The sequence below is a fragment of the Camarhynchus parvulus genome, chromosome 18, assembly GCF_901933205.1.
Source record: "Camarhynchus parvulus chromosome 18, STF_HiC, whole genome shotgun sequence".
Classification (NCBI taxonomy): Eukaryota; Metazoa; Chordata; class Aves; order Passeriformes; family Thraupidae; genus Camarhynchus; species Camarhynchus parvulus.
The window spans coordinates 7,830,871-7,858,737 of NC_044588.1; the positions used below are offsets into that span (position 1 = coordinate 7,830,871).

The 27,867-nt window shown below is 45.9% G+C and overlaps 1 protein-coding gene across 1 annotated transcript; it reads left to right on the top strand.

Annotated features, from left to right (window-relative positions):
- Window positions 1-5,443: 5,443 nt before the first annotated feature.
- LOC115911417 (myosin-3-like) lies at window positions 5,444-26,859 on the top strand. The gene is made up of 40 exons (XM_030962376.1): window positions 5,444-5,470; window positions 5,990-6,197; window positions 7,347-7,490; window positions 7,571-7,727; window positions 8,456-8,483; window positions 9,313-9,421; window positions 9,913-10,005; window positions 10,324-10,387; window positions 10,469-10,567; window positions 11,524-11,627; window positions 11,714-11,852; window positions 12,403-12,521; window positions 13,358-13,507; window positions 13,956-14,126; window positions 14,769-15,078; window positions 15,248-15,321; window positions 15,557-15,644; window positions 15,727-15,844; window positions 17,175-17,298; window positions 17,390-17,526; window positions 17,598-17,853; window positions 18,033-18,275; window positions 18,630-18,806; window positions 18,887-19,032; window positions 19,114-19,204; window positions 19,753-20,142; window positions 20,377-20,503; window positions 20,597-20,715; window positions 20,976-21,172; window positions 21,345-21,528; window positions 22,165-22,330; window positions 22,930-23,054; window positions 23,253-23,561; window positions 23,647-23,850; window positions 23,973-24,098; window positions 25,638-25,808; window positions 25,887-25,991; window positions 26,065-26,160; window positions 26,281-26,418; window positions 26,836-26,859. Exons 2-40 carry the CDS (start codon window positions 5,994-5,996, stop codon window positions 26,857-26,859), a joined length of 5,826 nt encoding a protein of 1,941 aa, XP_030818236.1. The 5' UTR covers window positions 5,444-5,470; window positions 5,990-5,993.
- The last annotated feature ends 1,008 nt before the right edge of the window (window positions 26,860-27,867 follow it).

Sequence of the window (27,867 nt, forward strand, 5' to 3'; positions counted from 1 at the left end):
AAACCATGATTGTATGAAGCAATGGTAAGTAAAAATAAATCAGTTAGAAGCACCTGCTCAGAAGAAAGAATTGGTGTTACAGCTGAGCCAAGTTAAAGCAGAATTTGGACAAGGCAAACCTCTGTCCTGAGGCTTTGCAAAATCAGCACATGACAGGGAAGAGTCACCTGTTACACTGATTTCTCTAAAGCTCATTTGCAGCTGACCATAGAGACAAATACAGGATTCCTGTCTTCTCCCAAATGTTTTGGCAGTAGTGTCGTGTCCTTTACCTTGTTTTTCTGTGCCCTGAAAGGCAGAACCAGCTGACCCAGGAAGATTATGGCAGACTGGGGGGAGTGTGGCAAAGGCCCAGGAAGATTCCAGATGGAGTGACATGTCCCTTGCCTCATGGCAGTGAGAGCAACTGATGTCCTGCTCTTTTCAGCCTCCCAATTTGACCTTGCCCATCACTTTTCCCTTGGCTTTTCCAGGAGGGAAACTTTCTTTGGAAGTGAGGAATTTTGTTTTTGTTGTTGTGGTTGGTTGTGGGGTGTTCTTTGGCATTTGGTTTTTTTTCTTTATTTGGAGTTTTGTTTGTTTATTAAAAACCAAAAAATGTTGTTTAGGGAACTATTAGGATTTCCCTGCCCTGTTCAGTGGCAGCAGGGAGCACAGATGTGTTTTCTGTGTGTTTAGGAGGCCCAAGGGTTGCACTAAGTGCTCCCTGGGAGGAGGCAGAGCTGGTCAGGGAGGGGAAGGGAATGTGCTGGGGGTACTGGGAGATGCTCTGTCAATGGATATTCAGTATTTTTCCAGTCCAATATTAGAAATGAAGCAAACTGTACTCGTACCCAAATTCCCTGTATCCCCAAGTGCAGTGCCCAGCCCACAGGGAGGGAGCTCAGCTCTGGCTGAGGGAAGGTTTGTGACAGGGCTCCTCTCCTGGGGCTGTGCTGGCTGCTGACCTGGGGCTGAGCAGGGCCAGCCTGCCCAGGTGGGTCTCTGGAAGCTGCACCAGGTGACAGGTTTCATTTGGGAAGCAGATTTGTCAGAGCCTGGGGCTGTGCATGGTGAACCTGCGTTCCCCAAGGCCAGCAGGGACAGGGGGAGGGCAGAGCACAGTCCTGGCAGGGGCCAACCCACAGAGCTCTGCTGTGTGTGCCTGCCCAGCCCTGGCCTGGCAATACCAGTGGAAAACAGCATCTCCTCGGAGGGGCTGCTGCCATCCCAGCCTGGGGACCAGTGACAAGATGTCTGAGGAATGAGGATTGGCTCCGTTTGTCTACCCAAGGAAGGCAGCACATTCCTCATGTGCTGCCAGCATAGCCCATGGAGGAGCTCAGCTAATGAGTGACACTTAAGCCACACGGGTGAGCTTGGCTGCTTAGGAGTGTTCTCAGCACCAGCACAGGCAGAATCAGGGCCTGAAGAGGTGCAGAGACTATGACCTTAACTGCAAAGGCCCTGTGTTGCATTTTCAGTCCAAATCATGGAAAGACACGGATAAGAAGGACTCTCACTGAAAATGTGTTGCATTTTCAGTCCAGGTGATGGAAAGACTCAGATAAGAAGGACTCTCAGGAGGTCTGTAGTCCAACCTCCTGCTGCAGTCACCCAGAGCCTCTTCATCCTTGTTCATAGCTTGAGGAAGAAAGCAAGTCTTCCTCATCTCCAGCTTGCATCAAGGTCATGTGTGGATGGAGATGCTGTTGTTCTTTCTCCCCTTCTGCAGTGCTTTTGAAGATATCTACATTTTCTGAGTCTTTTCTCACTTGGTCAGACTTGCCTGGTCCCAGCACCGACCTGACATTCCTAAGACCTGCTTCCATCAGCTCCCAGCCAGGATCTGAGATGAATGAAGGCTCTCACATGGTTTTCAGTAACTGCAGGATGGAGCTGAAGGCTGAGAATTGAGTTGGGCTTTCCCCACCTCTCTGTAAATCAGTGTGTGTTTTCAGTCAGGTGGAACAAGCACAGAGTGCTGAGGAGTCAGAGCTGGGAACAGCCTGCCCCAATGCACTGAGGTTGAACCGAGGCTTTCCAGCCCCTGCTGCTGAAGCAGTGTACTCACCTGGAGCCTCCAGGAGCTGTGGCTCCAGCACAGTGTGTGCTGGGGCTGCTCAGGAGCTCCCCAGCCTCGGGGCAGTGAACCTGTGCTCAGTGAACCAGATGTGCTGGTCTGTGCTACATGTGGTGTCCATTTTTAGTCCTTTAGACATGACTGACAAGCCCCTCACTTTTACTGGACTGCTCTTAGGTTTGGTGGCCTAAAAGGAAAGGCAAAAAGCTGACTAATTGCCTCCTAGAGGAGAATTTTTAAGTTTGGTTTGGTTCAACTGGAAACTGATGTTTTTTAAAGGAAGTTATACTGGTGGTGGAGTGTCTAGCCCCTGATTTCCAGCAGCTCTACATCAGTTGTGCATGTTGCAGTGAAGATTTGTGCTGGGGAGACCTGGGCAGGAATGATTGCACCTGTCTCTGTGCAAGAGCCAAGTCATTCCATGTTTTAAGCTGTGTATTACTAGTTTAATAAAGCAGGTTCCTTCAGCGTGCCAGGGAACTTACTCAGCTGCAGCTTACAAAACCTTCTTGTTCTCCCAAAGTTCTTTGTGCAAAAATAGATAGACACCAACCAGTAAATCCACCTTTAATTTGCAGGGGTATATTGAGCTATGAGTGTGCCCTTTTCTGAATGAAGGGCAGCAATAAAAGCTCCCTGGCAGCCCCAGGATGGGAAGAGAGAGCCTTGCAAGGCAATGTGGCTCGTGGTGACAGCACCCTCGTGACCTTCACCTCATGCCAGCTCTGTGTGTGCAGTGATGTGGGCAGGACAGAGCAGCAGAGGTACCTGCAGCTGCCGTGGGTCATTGCTCAGTGCCACTTGTTCTCCTGCACTCTGCTCCCACCTGGACACCTGAAACCAGCCAGGGAAAACCAGGAGAGGCTCTCGCTGCCTGAGGGTTCTCTTTGCTCTGCTTGCACAGCTGGCTGTGAGGACTTAGCCAGCAGTGTGGCCAAGAAGGCCAGTGAGAGCTGGGTCTGTAGCAGCCCTGGTGTGGCCAGCAGGACCAGGAGAGTGACCACCCCAGAGCTGGGCACTGCTGGGGCACCTGAGTGCTCTGTGCAGTTCTGGGCCACTCATGACAACAAAGACATGGAGGGGCTGGAGTGTGTCCAGAGAAGAGGATGGAGCTGGGGAAGAGTCTGGGGCACCAGGAGGGGCTGAGGGAGCTGGGAAAGGGGCTCAGCCTGGAGCAAAGGAGGCTCAGGGGGAACTTCTGGTTCTGCACAACCCCCTGACAGGAGGGGACAGCTTTGGGCTCTGCTCCCAGGAACAGGGACAGGAGGAGGAGAGGGAACAGCCTCAGGGTGGTCACCAGGAGGAAATTCTTCAATGAAGGGGTGATCAAACACTAGAACAGGCTGCCCAGGGAAGTTTGGAGTCCCCATCCCTGGAGGTGTCCAAGGAAGTGCTGGATGTGGCACTCAGTGCTCTGGGCTGGGTGACAAGGTGGGCATTGGTCAGAAGTGGACTTGATCTTGGAGGTCTTTTCCAACACCAATGATTGTGTGAGTGAGGTCGAGTCTGTCCATTCCTCTTGCCTTGGGCATGCCTGGGAGCAGGAGATGTCCCTTCTGGATTACCGTGGCAATCTGGTGTCAGGACAAAGCCCCAGCCTGCCCACTGGCCTGGTGTGCCTCAGCTTTTTGCTCGCAGCACATCCCCTGCGCTGAGTTCAAAGGGCTGATCACAAGGGATGTGTGCTAAAATAAGCTTTTCCTTCATCCCCCAGGCTTAGGGGGATTCTAGGAATTCATGGTTCATGAGATATGTGGCTGTGGTGTCCATTTTTAGTGACCTTAAATGAAATTAAGGGCAACATGAAACATGTTTTTCAGAACTCCAGTGACAGTGACAGTGCTGCAAGCCCACGGCTCGGCTCCCCTCGGGCCAACACAAACAGGGTCAGCCACTGTCCCAAAGGGGTGACAGCCCCTGTGCTGTGGCAGCAGCTGCAGGTGCCCCAGGGTGCTCCAGCTCAGAGTGGGGCTGTGGGAAGTGGCAGGAGCTGTTTGGGGAGGGTGGAGGGGGCTTCTCACAAGGCTTGTTGGCTTCGTTCTGCTGAGGGAAGGCTGGTCCTGCAGCCATGGGCGAGTGTCCATGCAGGGCAGAGAGCAAACAGGGCTTGCTCAACAGTGACAGATGACCTGAACAGTGAGAAGGGCTTGGGATGGAGGAGACCCTTCCTCTCCTGCACCAGGAGCTCACTGCAGCTGTGTGTGAAGGCTCCCTCTGTTCTGCCAAGTGCTGCCCTGCCAGCCAATGCCTGGCTGCTCTGTACCAACCAAACAGGGTTTGGGGCTGGGAGAGCTCCATCTAAAGCCCACTTTCCCAGTATCTTTCTGTGGGAATTGCAGTCACACGTGTCTGAGAACCTCCGTAGCATGGTGTAACTGGGCTTCTGCAGCTCCTCTTGGCAGCAAGGGCAGTGAATGCCATGGGCAGCCAAAGCTGTATTCAAAGTTAAACTTGTGTAGTGTATTCATGATTTGACATTCATGAACCCTCCATCCCAGGCCAGGTTTGGGTGTTGTTCTTTCTGATTAGTCTCTAATTTGCCATGTTTGTCACATCATATTTCAGTCATGGCCTCTCATCCTGTCCTCCCTGAGCCATGCAGTGGTGTAAGCCTCAAGAATTGCCATAACTGATCCTGCATGAATCCTCATCCTCTTTTTCCTTCCCGTGGCCTTGCTCTCCACCCCACACAGAGCTGGTTTGGGTTCCTTCACCACTGTGCAGCTCTGCCCAGGCACTCTGTGAGCAGCAGCAGTGAGGCAGGTCCCTTCTGGGCTATCATTTGTTTGACATGCTGGTGAGAGTGAAGTGCTGGCTGTGGTTGTAGCTGGCAGGAGAGCACGTTCCCAGTAAAGGAAACTTCCACCAAAGAAAAGCCTACAAAATCCCAGAGTTACTAAAATTGGGAGAGAAGAGCAGGTCCTTTCTTTACACACTGTATATGGCAAAAAATGAACATGAATTGGTGAGCAGGCGGGAGTGTCGATCCCTTCCTTCCAAATATAGGGATGGGGCTGAACCAGGGGGACCAAGCTGAGCCTATAAAAGCTCAGGGAGAAAGCCCTTGGTGGCTCCTGATGTCCTGGCCAAGCTGTGACTGACCTGCAGAGGGACAGAAGGCTCCTACCACAGGTCCTGCTCCCCATGCCTGGAGCCTCACAGGGCTGTAGCACCGTGGTGGGAATTCTGCTGTAGATTCCCCGCTGGGCCATTCCTTGGGCAGGGAAGTTCACCAGTGGTCTCTGGTGAACTTTACTGGCCCTCAAAAGGCACAGTTAACTGCAGTGAGAGGCGTTGGGCCTTTGGAGAGGCTGCAGCTCAGTTGAAGTCTGACCTTTGGCTCTTTCTCTTTCAGAGATACGAGATGTCAGCTGGTTCCTTCCTGCTTTCTGTTGGCTGATTGTTAAGGTGAGGATTTGAGGCATGAATACTAACAGCCTGCCCAGGCTGGCATGAGCCAGCTTTTCTCCTGTGCCCACCATGGGCAGTCCCTGTTTTTCCCCCTCCATGAGCTCCTTTAAGCACATGTCCATTCCTGCCCACTGTGACTGCCCACTAGAGGACAAGAACAGATTCCATGTTACTTGAGAGTGGGGGAAGTAATAAATTAAAAACTAGAAGAAAAATAATTTTCAGGGCTTTGCTTTTTAAAGGACTACAGGAATCCTTCAGATCTAACCACTTTCCTGGGGAGCCCTCCTCCTCCTTTGGACATGGATCTCCTTTCCTTGGGGCCATGGAGGGTGGTGGCTCTTCTTCACTGGCTTTATACCTTCCAACTTGAAAAAGCAAAATACTCCCTCAAGATCTCACTGCACTCACTTGAGAGCTGGGAGGGGGGACCTTGGAGCAGCCAGCTGGGGGTGAATGTTGAGCTGCTCTCTGCCCTAAGCAGCACACAGGGGTCCAGGGGTCTGTGTTTTTCAGAGCCATGAGCAGAGACGCTGGCATGGAGATTTTTGGTGAGGCCGCGCCGTACCTGCGCAAATCCGAGAAGGAGAGAACAGAAGCCCAGAACCAGCCTTTTGATGCCAAAACCTACTGCTTTGTGGCTGACCCCGAGGTGGAGTACACCAGGGGGAGGATTAAGGCTGCACAGGATGGGAAGATAACAGTTGAGACAGAGGATGGCAGAGTAAGTGCATTCCTTCTGGCCCTTCTCCCACCCTGCTTGGGGAGCCAGGGCGTCTGCTGGGGACAAACTGGGAAAGCACCAGGCTAGCTCAGGCAAGAAATCTGCCCTGCCCTGTCCTCTGACTGACACCAGCACAGCCTCCACAGGAAAGTATAGCTCTGGATGCTGGGATAAAAGTATTCATTGGATAATTATTCTTGGTTTTGGCTCTAAAAGTGAGGCGATGCTCTAAACCAGGTTGGATCGTAGCCTTGCCAGTCTTAACTTAGTTTTTAACACTTTCTCAGCTAACGCTGTCATATCCACTCATAAATTCCTTCCTTCACTGGTAGCTGAGCAGACAGATAACTTTGCAAGTCGCCTTTGCATGTGAAATTGTCAGTGTCACTGGCTGCAGTTTCCTAGAGGAGCACCCAGGGTGTTAATCTTCCAAAAGGCTGAAATGTCTTAGCAGCTTGTGCCCTGACACCTTTTGTAAGAATAACTGCAGCAGCTCAAAGAACAACCATGACCAACATCTTGGCAGTAGGTGCTACAAGGCTTTTAGAAAGCAGTGGCTGAGTTAAGCTGCTGCCAGCTGTGAACATCTGCCACCCCCACAACAAATCCACGGGCTCTGGCAGTGGGACAGGATGGCTCCCCACAGTGTGAGCCCAGCAAATGGTGCTGTTTGGTAGAGACAAAGCTGTTCTTTCATTGGGAATGGCCACAGGCAGGAGAGCAACAAGTCTGTCCCAAGGATGGATTTGCTGTTGATGAGTCTTGTGTTGTTTGTGTCCCGGCTCTCTGGCACTGTCATTAGAGGCTGGCTGGCCAGCAGATGTGCCCCAGGATTTTACAGCCATGAGCAGCAGAGACCTAAAGTTCATAAGCAGTGATAATGTGCTGAAAGATCTGTTCCAGCCCAAATCATGTCTGTGTGGTCCCAGCAATTCCAGGAAATTGACACCCTGTCAATGTACCCGTGTTGTAGATTTCCTGGCTGGCTGCAGTGTTTGCCCTGAAATAGCCATCTTTTGCTTAGCACAGTTAAACAGAAAGAAAAATATGAATTAGAGCAGCCTTAGAGATGTTGTTACTTCTCTGTGGTTGTGGAAGGACTGTCAAGAACTGCTGAACCAAGGTTGGCTCTTTCTGTCTGGGTTATAGACAGTTGCTGTCAAACCTGATGATGTGTATGCCATGAACCCACCCAAGTTTGACAGAGTTGAGGACGTGGCCATGCTGACCCACCTGCACGAACCCGCTGTGCTGTACAACCTCAAGGACCGCTACAGCTCCTGGATGATCTACGTAGGTTCCTTCTTCTGGCAAAGCAGGAAACACAGCTGCAGGAGCTGGACTTAGTGCCACCCCTGGTTTTTTTCCTGCAGACCTACTCGGGTCTCTTCTGCGTCACTGTCAACCCCTACAAGTGGCTGCCGGTGTACAACCCCGAGGTGGTGTTGGCCTACCGAGGCAAGAAGCGCCAGGAGGCCCCTCCACACATCTTCTCCATCTCTGACAACGCCTATCAGTTCATGCTGACTGGTGAGTGGCTCTGTTTCGACCAGAGTTGGAGTAAAAAAGTGTGTCAGACCCACCCACTGCCTCTGCCAAGTGCTGTCCCATAACTGCCATGGCTCAGACACCTTTGCCAACTCTTGCAGAGTGCTTGGTCTGTGTAACATTGCAGATTATCTGCTTGGTCTTTATTATCAGCCCTAACTGATGCAAAACCAGCTCCAGACAGTTTTCCCCATCTCCTGAAATATTTTGTTTATTTTTGAAGCACTGTGCTGTTGTGCTGCACATTATCTGTGTTTCTGGTCTAAGTACTAAGCTAAGCAGCCTAACGGGGACTCCTGCAAAGGGCAGTTGCACTTGGAGAGGACACACTCTCTGGGAAGTCCCTGGGCAGCACACCTGCATGTGGCTTCAAGGAACAGCAGGTAGATCCAGAACAGAGCTGATAGAAATATTATCACCAAAACACATGGTTTTAATTTGAGTAAATTCCTATCCAATATTTAATAGTATTAAAGGTAAAGAATGGAAAAGACAGAAGCAGAAACAAGCACAGGATGAGCAGAGGAGGAGAGAAGACAAGAAGTGGAGTATAGGGAGGGAAAGAGAGGTAGAGAGTTGACCATGCACCTTTTCAGTTTTCCCTGCAGAGATTTTGTTTCATTTCCCCAGTGGGCAGCAGGTCACAGCTAACTGAGAACCAGCACTTTCCCTACAGCTTCTCTGACTGCAGGTATTTTTCCCTCTGACAGATCGTGAAAACCAGTCTATCCTGATCACGTAAGTGCATCTGCCACTTGTCTCCAACAAGAGGTGTGTAGCCACATTTCTCTTCACAGAGAAAAGCAAGGCACAATTCTTCCCGAAAATACTTCTGAGATTCACAGTCTCTGAACCTCAGAGAAAGGAAAAACAATTCTTATCATTTGCTGTGCCTGTGTTGTGCTAAAGTAGAATGCAATGTGGAAATTGGTTACCCACAGTGATGGTGTTTATTTTCCTTGGCCTGTCAGGGCCAGGTGTGTGTGTGTGTCAGGACTGTTGGCTGACAGTCACAAGATTCAGTGCAGGTGTGTGCAGAGTTGAGTGCTTGGCAGATTCAGTTTAGATGTAATGTAATATAGTAATAGTATAGAATAATATATTGTAATATATTATTAAATAAGTTATTAAATGTAATATAGTATAGAATAATATAGTATAATAAAGTAATTAGCCTTCTGAAAAAGTGATTAATTAGCCTTCAGTGCAGTGCAGTTGTGTGCAGGGTTGAGTGCTTGGCGGATTCAGTTTAGATCTAGTGTAATATAATGTAATATAGTATAGAATAATATAGTATAATAAAGTAATTAATTAGCCTTCTGATAAAGTGATTAATTAGCCTGCAGTGCAGTGCAGTGTAGTTGTGTGCAGGGTTGAGTGCTCGGCGGATTCAGTTTAGATCTAGTGTAATATAATGTAATATAGTATAGAATAATATAGTATGATAACGTAATTAATTAGCCTTATAAGATGGAGTCCTCCTCATCATTCCTCCCTGCTGTGGGGATCCCTGCAAATTCTATAGAGGTGGGCAGGTTATTCTTCACTCTGAGCCTTCTTCCTGCAGCGGGGAGTCGGGGGCCGGCAAGACGGTGAACACCAAGCGCGTCATCCAGTACTACGCCACCATCGCCGCCAGCGGGGACACGGCCACCAAGAAGGAGCCCCCGATGAAGGTGTGAGGAGGAAGGGCTTGGTGAAGGGCAGTTCAGGGTGTAATCCCCCTGTGGACAGCACTGGTGACACACACTTACCTCGAAATATCTTTTATTAGCTTCAGCCTCTCTTTGAAACGCAGTAGGAGCAGGGGCTGATGTGCTGTTAGGAGCACAACAAATACCAGAGCTGCCACTGCCAAGGTGTAGCTTTACCTGGACTGAAACAAGAAGAATCAGAGGCTCCAGTTTCTTAGCATGGATCAATCTGTCCCTGTGGCTGAGACCTGAGAGCTCTGACTGTGGGAGAAACTCTGAATAAGAGGAAAATGAGTTATTTGTTGTTTACCCCCAGCACTGGCTCTTGGTGCTGGAGTCGAGAAGGTGCAGCAGTAGCGCTGCAGAGCTGAAATGAAGTGCACATGGCTGCACACATAATCATTCCATAGGGCCACTCCTTTCTACCACATAGCTCATGGTGTTTTTCAGTAATTATTCAATTATTCCTGCAGGGTTCGCTCAAGGATCAAATCCTCAGCGCCAACCCACTGCTGGAGGCCTTTGGGAATGCCAAGACTGTGAGAAATGACAACTCCTCACGCTTTGTGAGTCACCCTGCGTCTGTCCCTCTGCCCTCCTGTGTTTCTAATGCTCTTTGCCTGCTTGTTAGCTGTGACTGAAACCCCCTTTCCCCCCGCTGTGGGCTGGGAAAAATATAATTGCTAACCAATTTCTAGGTTTTTATGAAATGCTGATGTGTTAGCAGCTGTTTCATGCTCACATTGCTGCAGCAAAGTGTTCCCCTTTATCTATCTTTATGTATCAAAGCTAATCAGACCGATTTGGTGATGCTGTCACTAAGACTGAAGAGATAAAAACACTCTGAGATTGCTGCACTGACACCACTTTTGTCTGCTTGCCAGGGTAAATTCATTCGTATCCATTTTGGAACCTCTGGAAAGCTGGCCTCTGGTGACATTGAGACCTGTGAGTAACTGAGGGGGGCTGACAGCCTTTTTAGAACATAAAGAACATGAAAAATGTCTAAAATGTGAATATACATTACAGACTTGCTGGAAAAGTCAAGAGTCACTTTCCAGCTGAAAGCTGAGAGAAGCTACCATATCTTCTACCAGATCCTCTCCAATAAGAAGCCTGAACTGCTTGGTAAGGACAGCCACCACCTGGTGACACTGAGTAAAGTCAGCGTGGCAAACATTTCCCTCCGTGTGCCAGCTCGGTGACAGAGGGTCCACTGGCACAATGCCCTGTGTCCCTGCAGAGCAGGGATCCTGTGCTGATTTATGTCCTCAGCATTGCAGCCTCAGCTCTGCCCAGGTTCCCCAAGCTGTACTTGTGTCTCTGCATAACCCTAGGGCTTTACTCCACCCCCATTTATCCTCCCTGAGTAAGTTCTAACACAAACTGTGTGCAGGTGAGGTGCAGGAGTGGCCAATATACTCTGCCTTGCACCTTGCTATTATCCATGGTGTGAAAATTCCAGCTGAGGTGGGCCAGATCCTGTGAATAATCTTCAATAGAAAGGTAAGCAGTTCTGGGTGCAGGATGGGCAGGTACCCTGATCTACCAACCATTGATCATCTACCAACCAGCTTTTCATCACATGGGCAAAGGTTATTTCCTGTTTCCAGTGCAACCTCTCTGACCTTTTCCCCCTTTCCACTGCCACAGCACTCCCCACCCATGCCCCACATCTGTCCCTTTGGCCACACACTCATCCTTGGTCCAATCTGCCCATCCTTCCCAGCTCTCCACAGAATATTTCCCAAGGTGGAGCTCCTGCTCCCATCCTCCCACTCTGTGTCATGTATGAGGATGAGCACAAGTGAGTTTTATCTGAAAGCTTCTTTCTTAAAGGCTGTTTCTGTTCATGGCCTGTGTTCTGTGCCTGCTGAGTGCTCAGCTCTCAGTTCACAATATTAAACTGGAAGGACTGCTCAGCTGGGGAAGGCAGATGAAAGGCTTTACTCTGTCTTTCTGGTCTCTTAATAGAAAACCAGGAGTTTGGGATGCAAGAGGAAGGAGAGCTTGTGAAACCTTGCTGAGCCATTGTTCTCTCTCCCTGCCAGGCTCTGGCTCTCACTCCTGTGTTTGCCTTTCAGAGATGCTCCTTGTCACAGCCAACCCCCACGACTACCCCTTCATCAGCCAAGGGCAGATCTCTGTGGCCAGCATTGATGACCAGGAGGAGCTTCTTGCCACAGATGTGAGTACAGTTGGCAAGGAGAGACTTCTACAGTCTCACTTTTACTCTCCCCACTGTTAAACCCAGCTGATCTGTCTGGTGTGCAGGCAGCCATTGACACTTTGGGCTTCAGCCCTGATGAGAGGATGGGGATTTACAAGCTAACAGGAGCCATCCTGCACTATGGGAACATGAAATTCAAACAGAAACCACGTGAGGAGCAGGCAGAGCCCGATGGCACAGAAGGTAATACCTCCCTGGCTGGGAGAGGAGTATTTCCAACTGTTTTCATGCCATTTTTCACTAGAAATGGAGGGAGTCTTCCAGGACAGATGTCATCATTCCTTCATAAACATAAAAGGGAGGTTTGATTTTCAATTTACTGCATCAAATAGAGGCACTTTGTGCATCCAGTTTATTCCTGATGACTCTGCTGTAGGAGCCAGTGCCTGGGGCACATCACTGTAGTGTTCTCCAGTTTCTGGTTACACATACACATTTGTTCTGCCTGGGTGACATTGTGGAGAAGTGGCTTTATGGGGAAAAACTCTGTGTTGTCCCATCAACAGTGCACTCCTGGGTTTCACCACATCTGTTAGGGTGCTGTAGCCACTCTGTCATGAGGACCAGGCCTACAAGGCTGTTCAGAGAAGTAAAGGAATATGTTAGTCAAGATTTGTGGATGGGGTAAAGCCAATCAAGTTGCAAGTTTCAGAGTGAGCTCTGGCTGGTTCCAATGCCCTGTGTGTGTCTGAGCTAAGAAGAAGGTATTTCAAGTTATTATTTTGTTTTCCAGAGGCTGACAAAGCAGCATATCTGATGGGCCTGAACTCAGCAGACTTGCTGAAAGCTCTGTGCTATCCCCGGGTGAAAGTGGGAAATGAATATGTGCTGAAGGGCCAGACAGTGGATCAGGTGAGCATCAAGGAGCAGCAGGGACCATCCTCTCCTGAGGAAAAGGAATGGGCGCAGGTCACTGTCACCATCATATTATCTGAAAAATCCCTTTGCCAGGATTTCTTCTCCAGGGAAGCTGAGAAGCCTCAGAGAAAAATGAAAACAATAATTATCTCATTTGCTTCTCCTGTGTTTTGCTGCTTTGGAATTTGGCTTGGACATTGTTTACCAACTGGTCATTGTTTGATTGGTTTCATGTGAATTGTTTTGACTTAATGACCAATCAGGGTCCAGCTGTGTCAGGGCTCTGGCTAGAGTAATGAGTTTTTCATTATTGTTTTTTAGCCTTCTGTCTGTATCCTTTCTCTATTCTTTAGTATAATACAATATAATATAATACAATATAATATAATACAATATAATATAATATAATATAATATAATATAATATAATATAATATAACATAACATAATATAATATAATATAATATAATATAATATAATATAATATAATATAATATAATATAATATAATATAATATAATATAATATAATATAATATAATATAATATAATATAATATAATATAATATAATATAATATAATATAATATAATATAATATAATATAATACAATATAATATAATATAATATAATAATCAGCCTTCTAAGAACATGGAGTCAGATTCATCATTTCCTTCCCTCGTCTGGGGACCCTGAAAATACCACAGGTCACAGCTGAGAATGGTCAGGCTCATGAAGGCCTGTTGGTGCAGTGTGTGTGGGCATGGTGAGGGGTGTTTTGTTCTGGGGGTGCACTGGCAGTGCCTGACACAGGTGTGGGACATCTCCCTGCAGGTGCACCAGGCAGTGAATGCCCTTGCCAAGTCTGTCTATGAGAAACTCTTCCTGTGGATGGTTGTTCGCATCAACCAGCAGCTGGACACGAAGCTGCCAAGACAGCACTTCATTGGGGTCTTGGACATTGCTGGCTTTGAGATATTTGAGGTTTGCAGTACTCTCAGACTTCTGCCTGTCTCTAAATGCTTTTTTCAGTTTGTTTGTCTTCTCTGACCTTTCCTCCTCCTCCTCACCCCAGTGCAGCCCTCAGGCAAATCTGTCTGAAGCTGCTTCTGTCTTTGTAGATCCATCACCCTCTTTGTAAGAGAAGAGACAGGGCAGAAGCATGGCCATGAAGCTGCTCTCTCTCTTTCTCCCCACAGAGTCTGTTTTTATGGGCATTAGGGCCACCCAAACATGGCCAACGCAGGCTGCAGCAACCATGTTCTGCACTGCACAACTTTTCTGCAAGCCTGGACACCCATATTCTTTACACTGTTATCAAAACCCTCTTGGGTCAGTCTGGCTAACCTTGCTGTGACATCCCTGTGAAAAAAAATTGGTCAGAGGCACTATTAACACTTTAGGACTATTAACACACTTACTCAAACATTAGTTTAACAGCTTTGAGCAGCTGTGCATCAACTTCACCAATGAGAAACTGCAACAGTTCTTCAACCACCACATGTTCGTGCTGGAGCAAGAGGAGTACAAGAAGGAGGGGATTGAATGGGAGTTCATTGACTTTGGCATGGACCTGGCTGCCTGCATTGAGCTCATAGAAAAGGTGAGTTTCTTAAGCATCTTGTGCAATCACACAAATTGGATCTATAAGGGTTCTTGAGAGTGTTTGCTCTGAGTGCTTTCAATACAATCTCTCTGGGAAGCTTTCAGGTCTCTTCACCTCCTCTGTTTCTTTAAATATTACCCTTGTGAGTAATTAATTATCCACTGACTGGGAATGTATCCTGTCTTCTAAAAAGACACTGATTTTAACTTTCCTTTTCCTTTTCCTTTTCCTTTTTTCCTTTTCCTTTTCCTTTTCCTTTTCCTTTTCCTTTCCTTCCGTTCTGTCTTTGTGTATTGGTTCCCCTCAGGTTTTCTCTCAGTTAAATTCAAATCCCAGAGAACCTCATGTCTGCTTCCTTTTTGTTCCTTCTGAGTTAGAAATCACTACTGTATTCTGAGAAGTTACTGCACAGTTTTTGCCCGACTTCTTTTGTTTTTCACACTCTGTCTGGGTAGTTCAAAATTGTATATTAAAATCTTACGAGTTCTTTTAAGTATCTTGCCAGCTCACAAAAAATCTTGCTTACCTGCTTCTCCCAGGCTATAAAATACTTCCAGTACTTCAAATTTAGCATGTCTTTCACTCTGTATTATTATAGCTTGAATTGATTTTATTTGAAAACACCATTTTTTTATTCAGCCCATGGGCATTTTCTCCATCCTGGAAGAGGAGTGCATGTTCCCCAAGGCAACTGACACCTCTTTCAAGAACAAGCTCTATGACCAGCACCTGGGCAAGTGCAGCAGCTTCCAGAAGCCCAAGCCTGGCAAAGGCAAGGCTGAGGCCCACTTCTCCCTGGTGCACTATGCTGGAACAGTGGACTACAACATCACTGGGTGGCTGGAGAAGAACAAGGACCCTCTGAATGAAACTGTTGTGGGGTTGTACCAGAAATCATCTATGAAAATTTTATGCCATCTTTATGCCAGTTTTGCTTCCATAGATGAAGGTAAGTTTGGAGAATTATGTTTCCAGTTTGGGATTTCCTACTGTACCTCTCACCTGACGTGGATCAGTGTTGAGTCAGTGCTTGTGTGCTGTGTGTTAAATGCACAATTATAACACTGTCAGAGGGATCTGCAGCAGTTCCTCAGCTGAACTGTCATCTCATTTTCCAGCTGAAGGTGGTGGGAAGAAGAAAGGAGCCAAGAAGAAGGGCTCTTCCTTCCAAACAGTCTCTGTAGTCTTTCGGGTAAGTGTGTTCTCTGGTAGAGACTGTCACACCTGGCTCCACAGCCACGTTTTCATTTTAAGACAGGAGGGAAGTTCTTTAGTAGTAGCCGTTTACTTTGCTGATGCCTACACAGAAGTGTAGAATATTCACTAGGAGAGTAAGGAGAAAGTTCTGAAGTTTTGCTGTTCAGCAGAGTCAAATCACTTTGAGAACTGAGATAATACAGAGATTAGAAATGATCTCTGTTTTGCAGGAAAATCTGAATAAGCTGATGTCTAACTTACGAACAACTCATCCTCACTTTGTGCGTTGCATCATTCCCAACGAAACAAAGACCCCAGGTAATTCCCAAAACATAGAATAGAAAGGGGCAGAAGGAGCAGTGCTACAGCAATCAGTGTGTCCCATGCTGCTCTGTCACAGGCCTGATGGATCACAAGCTTGTTCTGCACCAGCTGCGATGCAATGGTGTTCTGGAGGGCATTAGGATCTGCAGGAAAGGATTTCCTAACAAGATACCATATGGGGATTTCAAACAAAGGTCAGTAATAACATTCTTGTATTTGCATTGAGCCAAACTCGTTTGAAAGAAGACTCTTGCTAAACCAGCCCATGATACAGTTGTTAGCAGAAGACTATTTTAATATTTAACACGCATGGAAAGCAAAAGATATATCTAAGAGCATGGTCTGTGTGGGCAGTGCCCACCCAAATGCCTTCCCCAATACTGTATACCAAAACCTATTTTTAATTCATTCCTGTTAATTTGAATGTTTGGATATTCTTTGCTTTAATTCTCAAATTAGGCACAAGCATGTTTCAGCAAAAATACAGAGGGTGGTCTATGCACCTCCTGTATTTAACTGCTGTCTAGTAGAGGCTTGAAGAGTGTGGCTTAAATAATTCTAACTAGAATGGTTTTATACAGAGGAAACTGTGTTAGATCCAATGCTACTTCTTGATGAAATATTTGACTGGCAAATAGAGCTGTAGTAACAGAAGGGACTCCAACAGGAAATCCAAGTTAGTTCCACATGATCCTGTCATTTTGTACTGGGTTACTATTTCTACATGCTAACATTTCTACAGCATTAGCAGATTCATTTATAGATAAAACCCCACAGCCTAAAAATCTTATCATGGGGACTGCTGCAAATAAGACATTTATAAAGGGTTGATAAATTCAGGGCAACCCAGCTGGGTTCATCTGCTCCTTGTGTTAGAGCAAAGGCAAACGTAAGGTCAGATCTCTAAGAACAAAGCAATCACTCCTCCCTTACAACTCTGTGCAGGGTGTGCTGGAGAGCAGAGCACTGAGCAGGGCTGAAATTGTGTTTTGGGGACTACCTGAAGGCATTGGCTCAGCCATTGATGTGGGAGGGCAGATTTGTGTATCAATGCTGAAAATAGGTATGGAATAATACCTCAGTGTAGGATTAGGCAGTCCATTGCTGGATCCAAAGTCTAATTCTGGGTTACGTGGTAGAGGAGGAATGTGAGAAGCTGGATATGGTCCAGAAAAGCAGTTTCCCTACTCTTAAAACCCATCAAATTTTTAAATTTCCAGCTAACCCAATGAGCTGGACCCCTAGAGTAGTGATAATGACTGTGACACAAATGAGCAGAGTCTCTCAGGTCCAGAGAACAGACTGTCCATGCCTTCAGTCTCAGTGAGGGCTGTAACACATCCTTGGTACCTTCTGAACTGACCTGCTGCTATTTGCTGCTTTCCTTACTGCTTTGTTATTGAGGCTGGAGGTGTGAGTCAGACTCAGCCTTCTTCTGTATCTTCACACTGACAGTTGTGTTCTTGTGGCATCCTGTGCACTAGAATGATACTTATGGGTAAGCTTTTTCCTTTATTTTATCAGATATCACCTTCTGAATGCCAGTGTCATTCCAGAAGGAAAGTTTGTTGATAGCAGGAAGGCGTGTGAAAAGCTGCTGTCTTCCATTGAGATAGATCATACTCAGTACAGATTTGGACACACTAAGGTAAATGTTTAATTTTGCCATAGGATGAGAAAACATTCATTGCATTGAAATGTGAACCCAGCAAGGAGTGATGTCTGTTCTTTGGCTGCAGGTGTTTTTCAAGGCAGGTTTGCTGGGTGTCCTGGAAGAGATGAGAGATGAACGTTTAGGACAGATGATCACACGGACCCAGGCTTTGTGCAGGGGATACCTCCGGAGACTTGAGCTGAAAAAAATGTTTGACCACAGGTGTGTGTCCTCTTCCAGGTCTGGTTGCTCAAAGATGGGCTTTATTTACTGATGGATCACTCTGGTTTCAGGGAGTCCATCCTCTGCATCCAGTACAACATCCGTGCATTCATGAAAGTCAAGCAGTGGCCCTGGATGAAGCTGTACTTCAAGTTTAAACCCCTCTTAAAAAGTGTGGGAACTGAGAAAGAGCTGGCCATGATGAAGGAAGAGTTTGAGAGAACAAAAGAAGACCTGGCCAAATCAGAAGCCACCAGGAGCAAACTGGAAGAAAAAATGGTGGCTCTGGTGCAAGAGAAAAAGGACCTACAGCTGCAAGTACAAACTGTAAGTAATTCAAATAATTTTTGGCTCTTCAGATTACATCAGTTTTGTTTGAGTGCTCAGGAAAGGGCTGAAAGGAAATTCTGTTATTTCATGTACCAGCCACTTAATAAGCAGGTGATTTATGCAAGTGTCAGTGCCAATGTGTGATACTGAAACACACTTCTGTTCTCTGTAAAAAGGAAAATGAAAATTTGGCTGATGCTGAAGAAAGATGCGACCAGCTGATCAAACTAAAATTTCAGCTGGAAGCAAGAATAAAGGAGGTAACGGAAAAGCTGGGAGATGATGAGGAGATGAATGCTGATCTGGCAGCCAGAAAGAGGAAAATGGAGGATGAATGCTCTGAGCTGAAGAAAGATATGGATGAGCTTGAGTTAATATTGGTCAAGGCTGAAAAGGAAAAGCATGCCACTGAAAACAAGGTGCTTTTTATTTCTGCAATGTTTAATAACAGTTGCTCTGTGGAGATATAGGCTGTAAAGATTCAGTAAACTTGAATGCTTACATGCTGCTGCGTAAGGAGATCTATGGGCCTGGTATTGAACCTGGGCACCTCTGTTGTTCAGGGAAACTAACCCATAAGCATGCAAAAATGCATTAAAATTAAAGTTCAGCATTTCTTTGTGACTTCTGAAGGGTTGATATATAAGCACAGAGATGTGACCATAAAATGGCCATGTCTCTTTGGGAGTCTAACAGCACATTCATTGTTGGTGTTCATGGCCTATTGAGGGCCAAAATTATTAGTGACCTTGAAGTATTTTGCCTTATATTAGGTCAAAAATCTGACAGAAGTAGTGAGAGGTTTGGACGAGACTGTTGCAAAGTTAGTCAAGGAGAAGAAGGCCCTGCAAGAAGCCCAGCAACAGGCACTGGATGACCTGCAGATAGAGGAGGAGAAAGTTAATACCCTCACCAAAGCTAGGATCAAGCTGGAGCAGCAAGTGAACCACGTGAGCATGTTCAACACAAGGAGAAGGAGCAGATTCTTCAGTTGTTCCATCAGTCATGTTTATATATGTTTATGTTGCAGGTTGAAGGATCTTTGGAACTCGAAAGAAAAGCATGTGTGGACCTTGAACGAGCAAAGAGAAAGCTTGAGGGAGACTTGAAACTTGCACAGGAAACCATAGCAGATCTGGAGAATGATAAACAACATTTAGATGAAAAATTAAGGAAGTATGAGAAACAAATTAGTAGATAATTTATTATTTGGTTTTAACTGGACTTATTTTCTTTTAATAAATATCTCCTTCACAGGAAAGACTTTGATTTTAACCAGATGCAAAATAAAATTGTGGAACAGCGAAATTCAGGTGCTCATTTGCAGAAGAAGATCAGAGAATTGCAGGCAAGAGACTTTACTTCATCATTACTGTTTGCTTGTTTTAAACTGTAGTACCATGAATAATGCTTGTCCACAGTTTGGCATTGGCTCCATCAGACACAGGGGAAGCTTCCAGCAGCTTCTCATAGAAGCCACCCCTGTATCCTCCCACTACCAAAACCTGCTAGTGGGGGGATACAGGGATGAAAACCCAATACAAACACAGAAAGCTGTGATCTAAAGCTACAATGAATTGATCCATAGGTCCTTTCTCTCAGTAAGTCTAGTCTTCCCCCACTATCTAGTCCCTGATAGTGGGGGAATACAGGAATGTAAATCCATGCAAACTCAATTCAACAACAGAAAGCTAGAATGAGATGATCCATAGGTCCTTTCTGTCAGTAAGTCTTTACCTACAATGCCAAAACAATGAAATTCAAAGGAAGATTGTTTTGCTTACAGTCTCCAAAGCAAGGTTCTTGGTGTTCTGCTGTGACAAATCTGCAGTAACCTGAGCACTGAATGACCTGTTCGCTATTTAATTCCTGATGTGCAATTCCCTCATTGTCCAGGCCCGTGCTGCAGAGCTGGAAGAGGAGACAATGACTGAGAAAACAATGCGGACAAAAGCAGAGAAGCGTTGTGCTGAGCTGGCTCGGGAGCTTGAGGAAACCCGTGGGAGCCTTGAAGAGGCTGGAGGAGCCACCACTGCTCAAACAGAGCTCAGCAAGAAGCGTGAGGCAGAGTTCCAGAAGATGCGCCATGACCTGGAAGAGGCCACGCTGCAGCACGAAGCCACGGCTGCCGCCCTGCGCAAGAAGCATGCGGACAGCACAGCTGAGCTGGGCGAGCAGATCGACAACCTGCAACGCGTGAAGCAGAAGCTGGAGAAGGAGAAAAGTGAGATGAAGATGGAGATTGATGACTTGGCCAGTAACATAGAGTCTGTGTCTAAAGCCAAGGTACACAATTATTTTTATTAGGAATTTGATAGCAATGCGGTATTTTTTCTTTAATCTTATATGATTTAATTTTTATCAGGTTGTATCATAAATGGTTTCCCTAAATCTCATATGTAGAAGTTTGGGTGCATGTACAGTCCCAAGATGTCAACTACATCTTCTAGACATATTTTCCTGCTAAAAGAAGGCAGGATCAAGGTATTTCCTTTTTTTAAATGTCCAATTGATATCTAGGCAAATCTGGAGAAGATGTGCCGCACTCTGGAAGACCAGCTGAGCGAGTATAAAACAAAGGAGGAGCAGAATCAGCGCATGATTAGCGATCTTAGTGCTCAAAGAGCTCGTCTGCAGACAGAATCTGGTACACCTTTCCATCTGTAATTTGGAAATGGGAGAACCCCATAAATTGCTCTCTTGGCTCTTAAAATTTTGTCTCAATTGCAAAATTTTTCAGGTGAATATGGACGTCAGGTGGAAGAAAAAGATGCTTTAATTTCTCAGCTGTCTAGAGGGAAACAGGCTTTCACCCAGCAGATTGAAGAACTCAAGCAGCAGCTAGAAGAAGAGATAAAGGTGAAGATACTCACATTACATATGAAATAAATATTTGACATAATATTGGTTTTTGTGAAGTGTTCAAGGCTTCAAAAAGTGATCCAATTAAAAGTCCAATTAAATTATGCAATCCAGGCCCTTGCAGTGCAGGACTCCCATGTTTTTATGAGGCAGTCAGTTAACCACTATCCCTTTGGGATGTATATCAGTGTATAAATACCAGTGAGACAAATTTCCCAGGAAACACCAACACCTTGTCGCCATATTTTTACCACCAGGCCAAGAACGCCCTGGCCCACACCCTGCAGTCCGCTCGCCACGACTGTGACTTGCTCCGGGAACAATATGAGGAGGAGCAGGAGGCCAAGGGGGAGCTGCAGCGAGCCCTGTCCAAGGCCAACAGTGAAGTGGCCCAGTGGAGAACCAAATACGAGACGGACGCGATTCAGCGCACAGAGGAGCTTGAGGAGGCCAAGTATAGATGAAATTAGCTGCCCAGATGTATATTGGGCAGAATATAGATCCACTTTTAGTAGCCTGACCTAAATTTCTTTTTTTTTGAGTTTGCATATAGTCTTAATTAAAATGAGACATATAGTGAAATGATTTTTTTCAATCATATGCTTGTTTTATTTATTTGCCTTAAGGAAAAAGCTCTCTCAGCATCTCCAGGAAGCAGGGCAGCAGGCAGACATGCTGAATTCCAAGTGTGCCTCCTTGGAGAAGATGAAGTTTAAGCTGCAGGGGGAAGTGGAGGATCTGACACTGGACATAGAGAGAGCAAACACATCAGCAGCTGCCCTTGACAGGAAACAGCAGAATTTTGATAAGGTCAAAAATGAGCACAGTATCTTTCAAGTGTAGCCTCCCAGAAAGCCAAACTAACACTCTGGACATCAGTCAGTGCTGAAGTCAAGGTGAATCTAACTAGAGCCACTAGGGCATGGCAGTAGGAATTTGTCCTGCTTTAAGAGACTGCATTATTTATCTAGTACAAAATGTAGCCAGAGATCAAATAACATTTTCAGTACCAGCAGGAAATGAACCATAATACCCTCTCCTATGAGGAAAGGCTGACAGAATTGGGATTGTTCAGCCTAGAGAAGAGAAGCTTCAGGATAACCTAATTGTGGCCTTCCAGTGCCTGAGGGAAGATGGAGAGAAATTGTTTCCAAGGGCCTGGAGTGACAGGACAAGGGGAAATGGCTTCACACTGACAGAGAGTAGGTTTAAATTGGGTATTCGGATTAAATTCTTCCCTGTGAGGGTGTGGAGACCCTGATACAGGCTGCCCAGAGAAGCTGTGGGTGCCCCATCCCTGGAAGTGTCCCAAGGCCAGGCTGGAGAGGGCTTGGAGCAACCTGGGATGGTGGAAGGTGTCGCTGCCATGGCAGGGGATTTGGAACTAGGTGATCTTTGATGTCCCTTTCAACCCAAAGCGTTCCATGATTCTATGGTGTCTTCCAGGTCATGGCAGAATGGAAGGGGAAGTATGAGGAGAGCCAGCTGGAGCGGGAAGCTCTCTCTAAAGAAGCAGGCTTGCTGCACACAGAGCTTTTCAAAGTGAAAAATGCCTATGAGGAAACCTTGGATCAGCTCGAGACAATCAAGCGGGAGAACGCCGCTCTCCAGCGTACGTGTTGGGCTCTGTGTGCCATCAGCTTTCACATACCAACCACAGCAAGCTGTGCTCCACCAGCACACTCATGCCTGCAGGAGGGCACCAAGGGACAGCACTCTGTCCCTCCTGTGCTCTCCATCTTCATGCAGAATATCAGTGCCTTACCAAAAGTTGTCAAGCATGTTTGTAAATTGATTAAGAAAATAAAGCAAATGTCCTGGTTCTCTCATCTGCTGCAGACATTGAGGTGCCATTCCCAGACAAAGGTAGTGACTGTGGGAGACTGAGCAGCTCATGAGAGTGAGTTTTACAGATGCACTGAACACAATGACAGGACCTGTATTGGACCCTGATGGCCTATCCATAGATATAACACCTGCAGGGCCCTTCCAGGCTCTCTGTAAGGAGGGCTGTTAAACCACACCAATGCCCCACTTGGCCTGCACGAGTTGGTTGTGTCTGGTTTTATCTGTACATATATACAGACACGTGTACCATTGTGTACACGTGTACATTTGTGTGTACATATTTATGTGTGCAAAAGGGGTGCTGACTGCAGCAACAAAGCATAGAGTTCAGCTCCTCTGTTTCATGCCATTCTTCTTTCACAGAGGAAGCAGCAGATCTCACTGAGCAAATTACAGCAAATGGCAAAATGATCAGGGACCTTGAGAAAGCCAAAAAGCAAGCTGAAATAGAAAAAAATGATCTGCGAACAGCTCTGGAGGAGGCAGAGGTGAGTTAGTTTCAATATTACTGTAAATAGTAAAGAGCATGCTGAGCAGCTTTCTGTTCCCTTTTCTGGCAGTAGCTGTGTGCAAGGCTGAGTGCCACAAAATTTAGGAAGTTCTGTGAAATCACTGAGTACCACCTCAATAATCATATTCTCTAAAATGTTACCTTTATTATTGTTTTTTCCTTTTTACTTTTAAAGGCAGCTCTTGAGCACGAAGAAGTCAAAATCCTCGGTGTCAACCAAGAACTGGCTCAGATAAAGTCAGAAATCAGCAGAAAAATTGCTGACAAGGATGAGGAGATCAACCAGCTAAAAAAGAACCAAGAAAGGACTGTGGAGACCATGCAGGGTGTTTTGGATGCTGAGATCAGGAGCAGGAATGAAGCCCTGAGGCTGAAGAAGAAGATGGAGGGAGACCTGAATGAAATGGAGATCCAGCTGAGCCATGCCAACCGCCAGGCTGCAGAGGCACAAAAACACCTGCACAGCATCCAGGGAGCTCTCAAGGTCTTGCTTTACCTTCTGGTTGATTTACTTTTTAAGCACAGTGTTGGAGAAATTCATTAGGTCAAAACTGGTTCTTCAAATACAGGACACTCAGCTGCACTTGGATGATGCTATCAGGACACAGGATGACCTGAAGGAGCAGGTGGCCATGGTGGAGCGCAGAGCAAACCTGCTGCAGGCTGAAATTGAGGAGCTCCGGGCAGCCCTGGAGCAGACGGAGCGGTCAAGGAAATTGGCTGAGCAGGAGCTTCTGGATGCCACTGAACGTGCACAGCTCCTCCACACTCAGGTAGCTTGCTTTTGCTAAGGCTGATGTATTTTGGGGTCCAGAGATTGATGGAGGAAGAAGGAATTGATGAATTGATCTCGATGTGTAGACACTCAAAGCCTCTCTCTCTCTGTCTTTCATAGAACACCAGCCTTTTTAATACAAAGAAGAAGCTTGAGACTGATATGGCACAACTCCAAACAGAGATAGACGATATTACTAATGAAGGAAAAAGTGCTGAAGAAAGAGCCAAGAAGGCAATGACAGATGTGAGGATGTTGCTGTGGTTTTCACTTTGAATTTTCAAGGCTTCCAGCAGCATTGCTGCTGGGAGTTAATGTAAATATTCTTGTCACATGTTGGACAAGGAGCCATCTGTGGGCCTGGTTGAAAAGGCTTTGTGTTAGAGGAGGGTTGGAGAAACAGGGAACATGTCCTGCTGACAGATGGGGCTATTGCCATCATAAAGAACTAAACCTATATTTAGTCAGTTCAAAACAAAATAACTTTCTTCAGTGGTGCATGAAAACATAACCCACAAAGAAATCCTGCAGTATTGAAACCAGTAAAGTGGCTAAGGTATCTGAATAGTTATCTTTGCAAAATCCTATTTATCAACTTTAAAAATGAGAATTATAAATTTCCATTCAAAATTGGTGCTCAATCCTCCCATGCAAGACCTGTGAAGCTCAGCCAGGCAATAGGGCTGGTGTGTCATGGGACTCAATCTGCTAATGATTTTTGATGCAGAGGATTAAACCAAAATCTTAACACTTAGACACATTATGTGGAATTAAAATAGAAAACTTTTCATCTTGCTCATTAAAAGGAAAAAAAAATTAAATAGGAATCTCAGAATCATTAGGATTGGAAGGGACCTCTAGAGATGATGTACTCCAACCCCCCTGCCCAGGGAGGGTCACCTGCAGCAGGTGACACAGGAATGTTTCCAGGTGGGAGGCATTCCAGGGTTTGGAATGTCTCCAGAGAGGGAGACTCCAGGCCCTCCCTGGGCAGCTGTTCCAGGGCTCTGCCCCCCTCCATGGAAAGAAACTCTTCCTCATGTTGAGGTGTTCCTGTGTTTTAATGATTACTATTCTGCTTGAATAACAGACATTGCAATTAATTATGGCCACATATATATTTATATAAAACTTCTAGTGGTCCCATTTTTTCAGTTTAGACCTTTTCAGATATTTTGCTGCCAAAGCAATTTGTTGAATTCTACATTAATTATAATTATATAATTATAACATTAATTAAAATGTCACTCAATATTTCACCAAAGTGCTTAATTATATTTTGTAGGAATCCAACCTTTGACAGCAAAATAAATCTTAGTTTGTCTTAAATAACATAGATAATTTTAAAATATTTTGTGCCTTTGTGGCATGACCCTCCAGGAGGTTGGGGCAGTAGCAGGGCAAGCACTAAAGCACAGCACCCAGCACACCCCAGATGTGTTGAGCACTGAAGTCTTTCAGCTGTGCCATGTCCTGGTCCCAGACTCTGCTGTTGCTCTGGCATTTTTCCCCTGGCACCCAGCTGTTAGTGAGGTCACAGTGGGACAGAACATTTTCCCTTTCTGTCACTCCAGCTCTGTGTGCAGTAAGGCAGACTTTTCCCATCCTTTTCCCTACTATTTCCTGTCAGGTATTTTTCATTATCATGTCATGGAAAAAAAAAACAAAATAGGGAGTGGTGTGGTAGGAATGGTCAGCAGGACACAGGAGTTAATCATGTGCTGGTGCACAGTATGTGCTGTTCTTCCATATTCTTCCAGTTTCTTGTGTTATCTCCCTTCCAAGGCAGCCAGGATGGCAGAAGAGCTGAAGAAGGAGCAGGACACCAGTGCCCACCTGGAGAGGATGAAGAAGAACCTGGACCAGACAGTGAAGGACCTGCAGCACCGTCTGGATGAGGCCGAGCAGCTGGCACTGAAGGGAGGGAAGAAGCAGATCCAGAAGCTGGAGGCCAGGGTGGGTACCAGCACAGAAACATCTTTCTTCTCCAATTCCTGTGTGAGGGCTTAAGCCAATTGTTGATTAATTCACCAGATCCGAGAATTAGAAGCTGAACTGGAGGAAGAACATAAAAAATCCTCAGAGGCTATGAAAAACATCTGCAAATATGACCGGCGTTTCAAAGAGCTCACTTTTCAGGTGGGTGAAAATAGAAAGCAATTCTGATGTTTTGTCTCCCAAGGACATAAAATTGCACGTTCTCTTTCCACAGTGTGAAGAACAAAAGAAGAATATGATTAGGTTACAAGATCTGGTAGATCAACTGCAGATGAAAATCAAATCCTACAGACAACAAGCTGAGGAAGCTGTGAGTCACTAAAGTGAAGCAAATAGTTATTTCCCAGTTCATAGGAATGCCAGTTTAAAAGTTGGCCCTGTGCCCCAGCATGTTGCCAGATGGTTTTAAATTTTTGTTTTGCAATTTCAGGGTGAACAAGCCAATACTGATCTCTCCAAACTGAGAAATGCGCTGCATAAGATACATGAGGCCCTGGAAAGGGCAGATATTGCTGCGAGCCAAATAAATAAGCTCAGAGCTAAGGTCAGAGAAGTCTCTGCTACAAAGGTAAGGCTTTCCTGCGGGTGTGCTGTTCGCTCAAGTGAGTCTAGCAGCAGATTTGTGCCTTGCCAGTGGTACAGGCATCATTTGGAAAGGACAGCTCTGGAAGGAAGGGCCTTTTAAACACAAGCTGAGTGGGTTGGGGCTGTTAAAATGAAATAAGCTTAGCAGTGCACGTCTTCATTTTTTGCCAGTGAAACAATGGAATGAATCTTTTCTTCATGCTTCAGCTGTGGATGACGGCCATCTTGGTGTTATCTGCATATATTTAATTCACACAGTGGTTTTAAGGGTTCCACACGTCTGCATTGGCTCAGGCTCTACTTGCCCATTCTAGCTGGATGGTGCACTGAGATGGATGATTTTAGGAATCAAAAGACTCATCTTGGCATGTGTAGGCTAAACAAAGCCTCTCCTTTCTAGGTGGTGTTCGGAACTGAAAAATGAGCTTCCTCTGGGATAACTAGTACTTCCACAAAGTACCTGTCCAGCTGTGGAAGCAATTTTCCCTTTGTTTAAGAACACAAATATTTTATGTCACTGCTGCTGTACCAGTGTCAATAAAGTAGATATCTGCAACTTCAAATGCTCCAAATGTGAATGTTTAAATGAGAGCCTCGTTTTGTCACTAGGTTAATTATAGTCAAAAGTGTGGGTTTGAGTCTTACTACTTCTGTTTCTGCTCTGAGTCTTACTACTTCACTTTGAAAATTTTATCCTGAATTTGAAACCTAGAGGTTTGACAGGCTTTTTGCTTTTCCAAAGGAAGAATTCCATTCCAGCTCCTGTAGCCTAGCAGCAGCACATCCTCAGGAGAGCAGCTGCACCTTGTTCTCAGCAGCTCAGGACACAGTGCTGTGCTTCAGTCCAAAACTCTGCTGTGCTCCTAGGCCACGTCACTGACCCCAGCCCACCATGTGAAATGACTGGTTACTCAGTGCAACACTCTGCTTCATGAACCTGCAGAAAAACAGTCATAACTTGTTTAGGAGTAGCTGTGCAAAATCAACAGAAAATTACTAATTGCTAGTCAAGTCTGATAACCCTTACCAGCCTCTCATTATTCAAACCAGAGTATCCAGGCATTACATGGCATTGTCATGCAATCCTCCCAGCCCTCTTGCCCGCTTTTGGTACAAAGTTTGCTGTTTGCTCTTGCCCCAGTGTAGTGGTTTTGGTTTGCTAATTTGAGATTTCCTGGCCAGTGCACCAGTGAGTGTTATGGGTTCAGTGCTGGCAAATCACTGAAACTTTCACAAAGCAAGGCAAATTAAACAGAAATAAATGAGACATAAAAAGTGTGGAATGAAAGAAATCCACACCAGAAAGAGGATCTTAAAAGGATGGGAATAAATTGGGGAGTGAATTTTTGATGGCTCAGAATAGGAAAATGGATCTCTGAAACATTCCTGTTGCTGAAGAACCACTCAGAAATGGAGAGCTTCAGGTGGAAAG

Coding starts and splice junctions, on each gene's coding strand:
- LOC115911417 (XM_030962376.1), top strand. CDS start 5,994: ATGAGCAGAGACGCTGGCATGGAGATTTTTGGTGAGGCCGCGCCGTAC. Junction 15,079..15,247: donor TTTTGCTTCCATAGATGAAG/GTAAGTTTGGAG, acceptor CTCATTTTCCAG/CTGAAGGTGGTGGGAAGAAG. Junction 17,299..17,389: donor ACAGATTTGGACACACTAAG/GTAAATGTTTAA, acceptor CTTTGGCTGCAG/GTGTTTTTCAAGGCAGGTTT.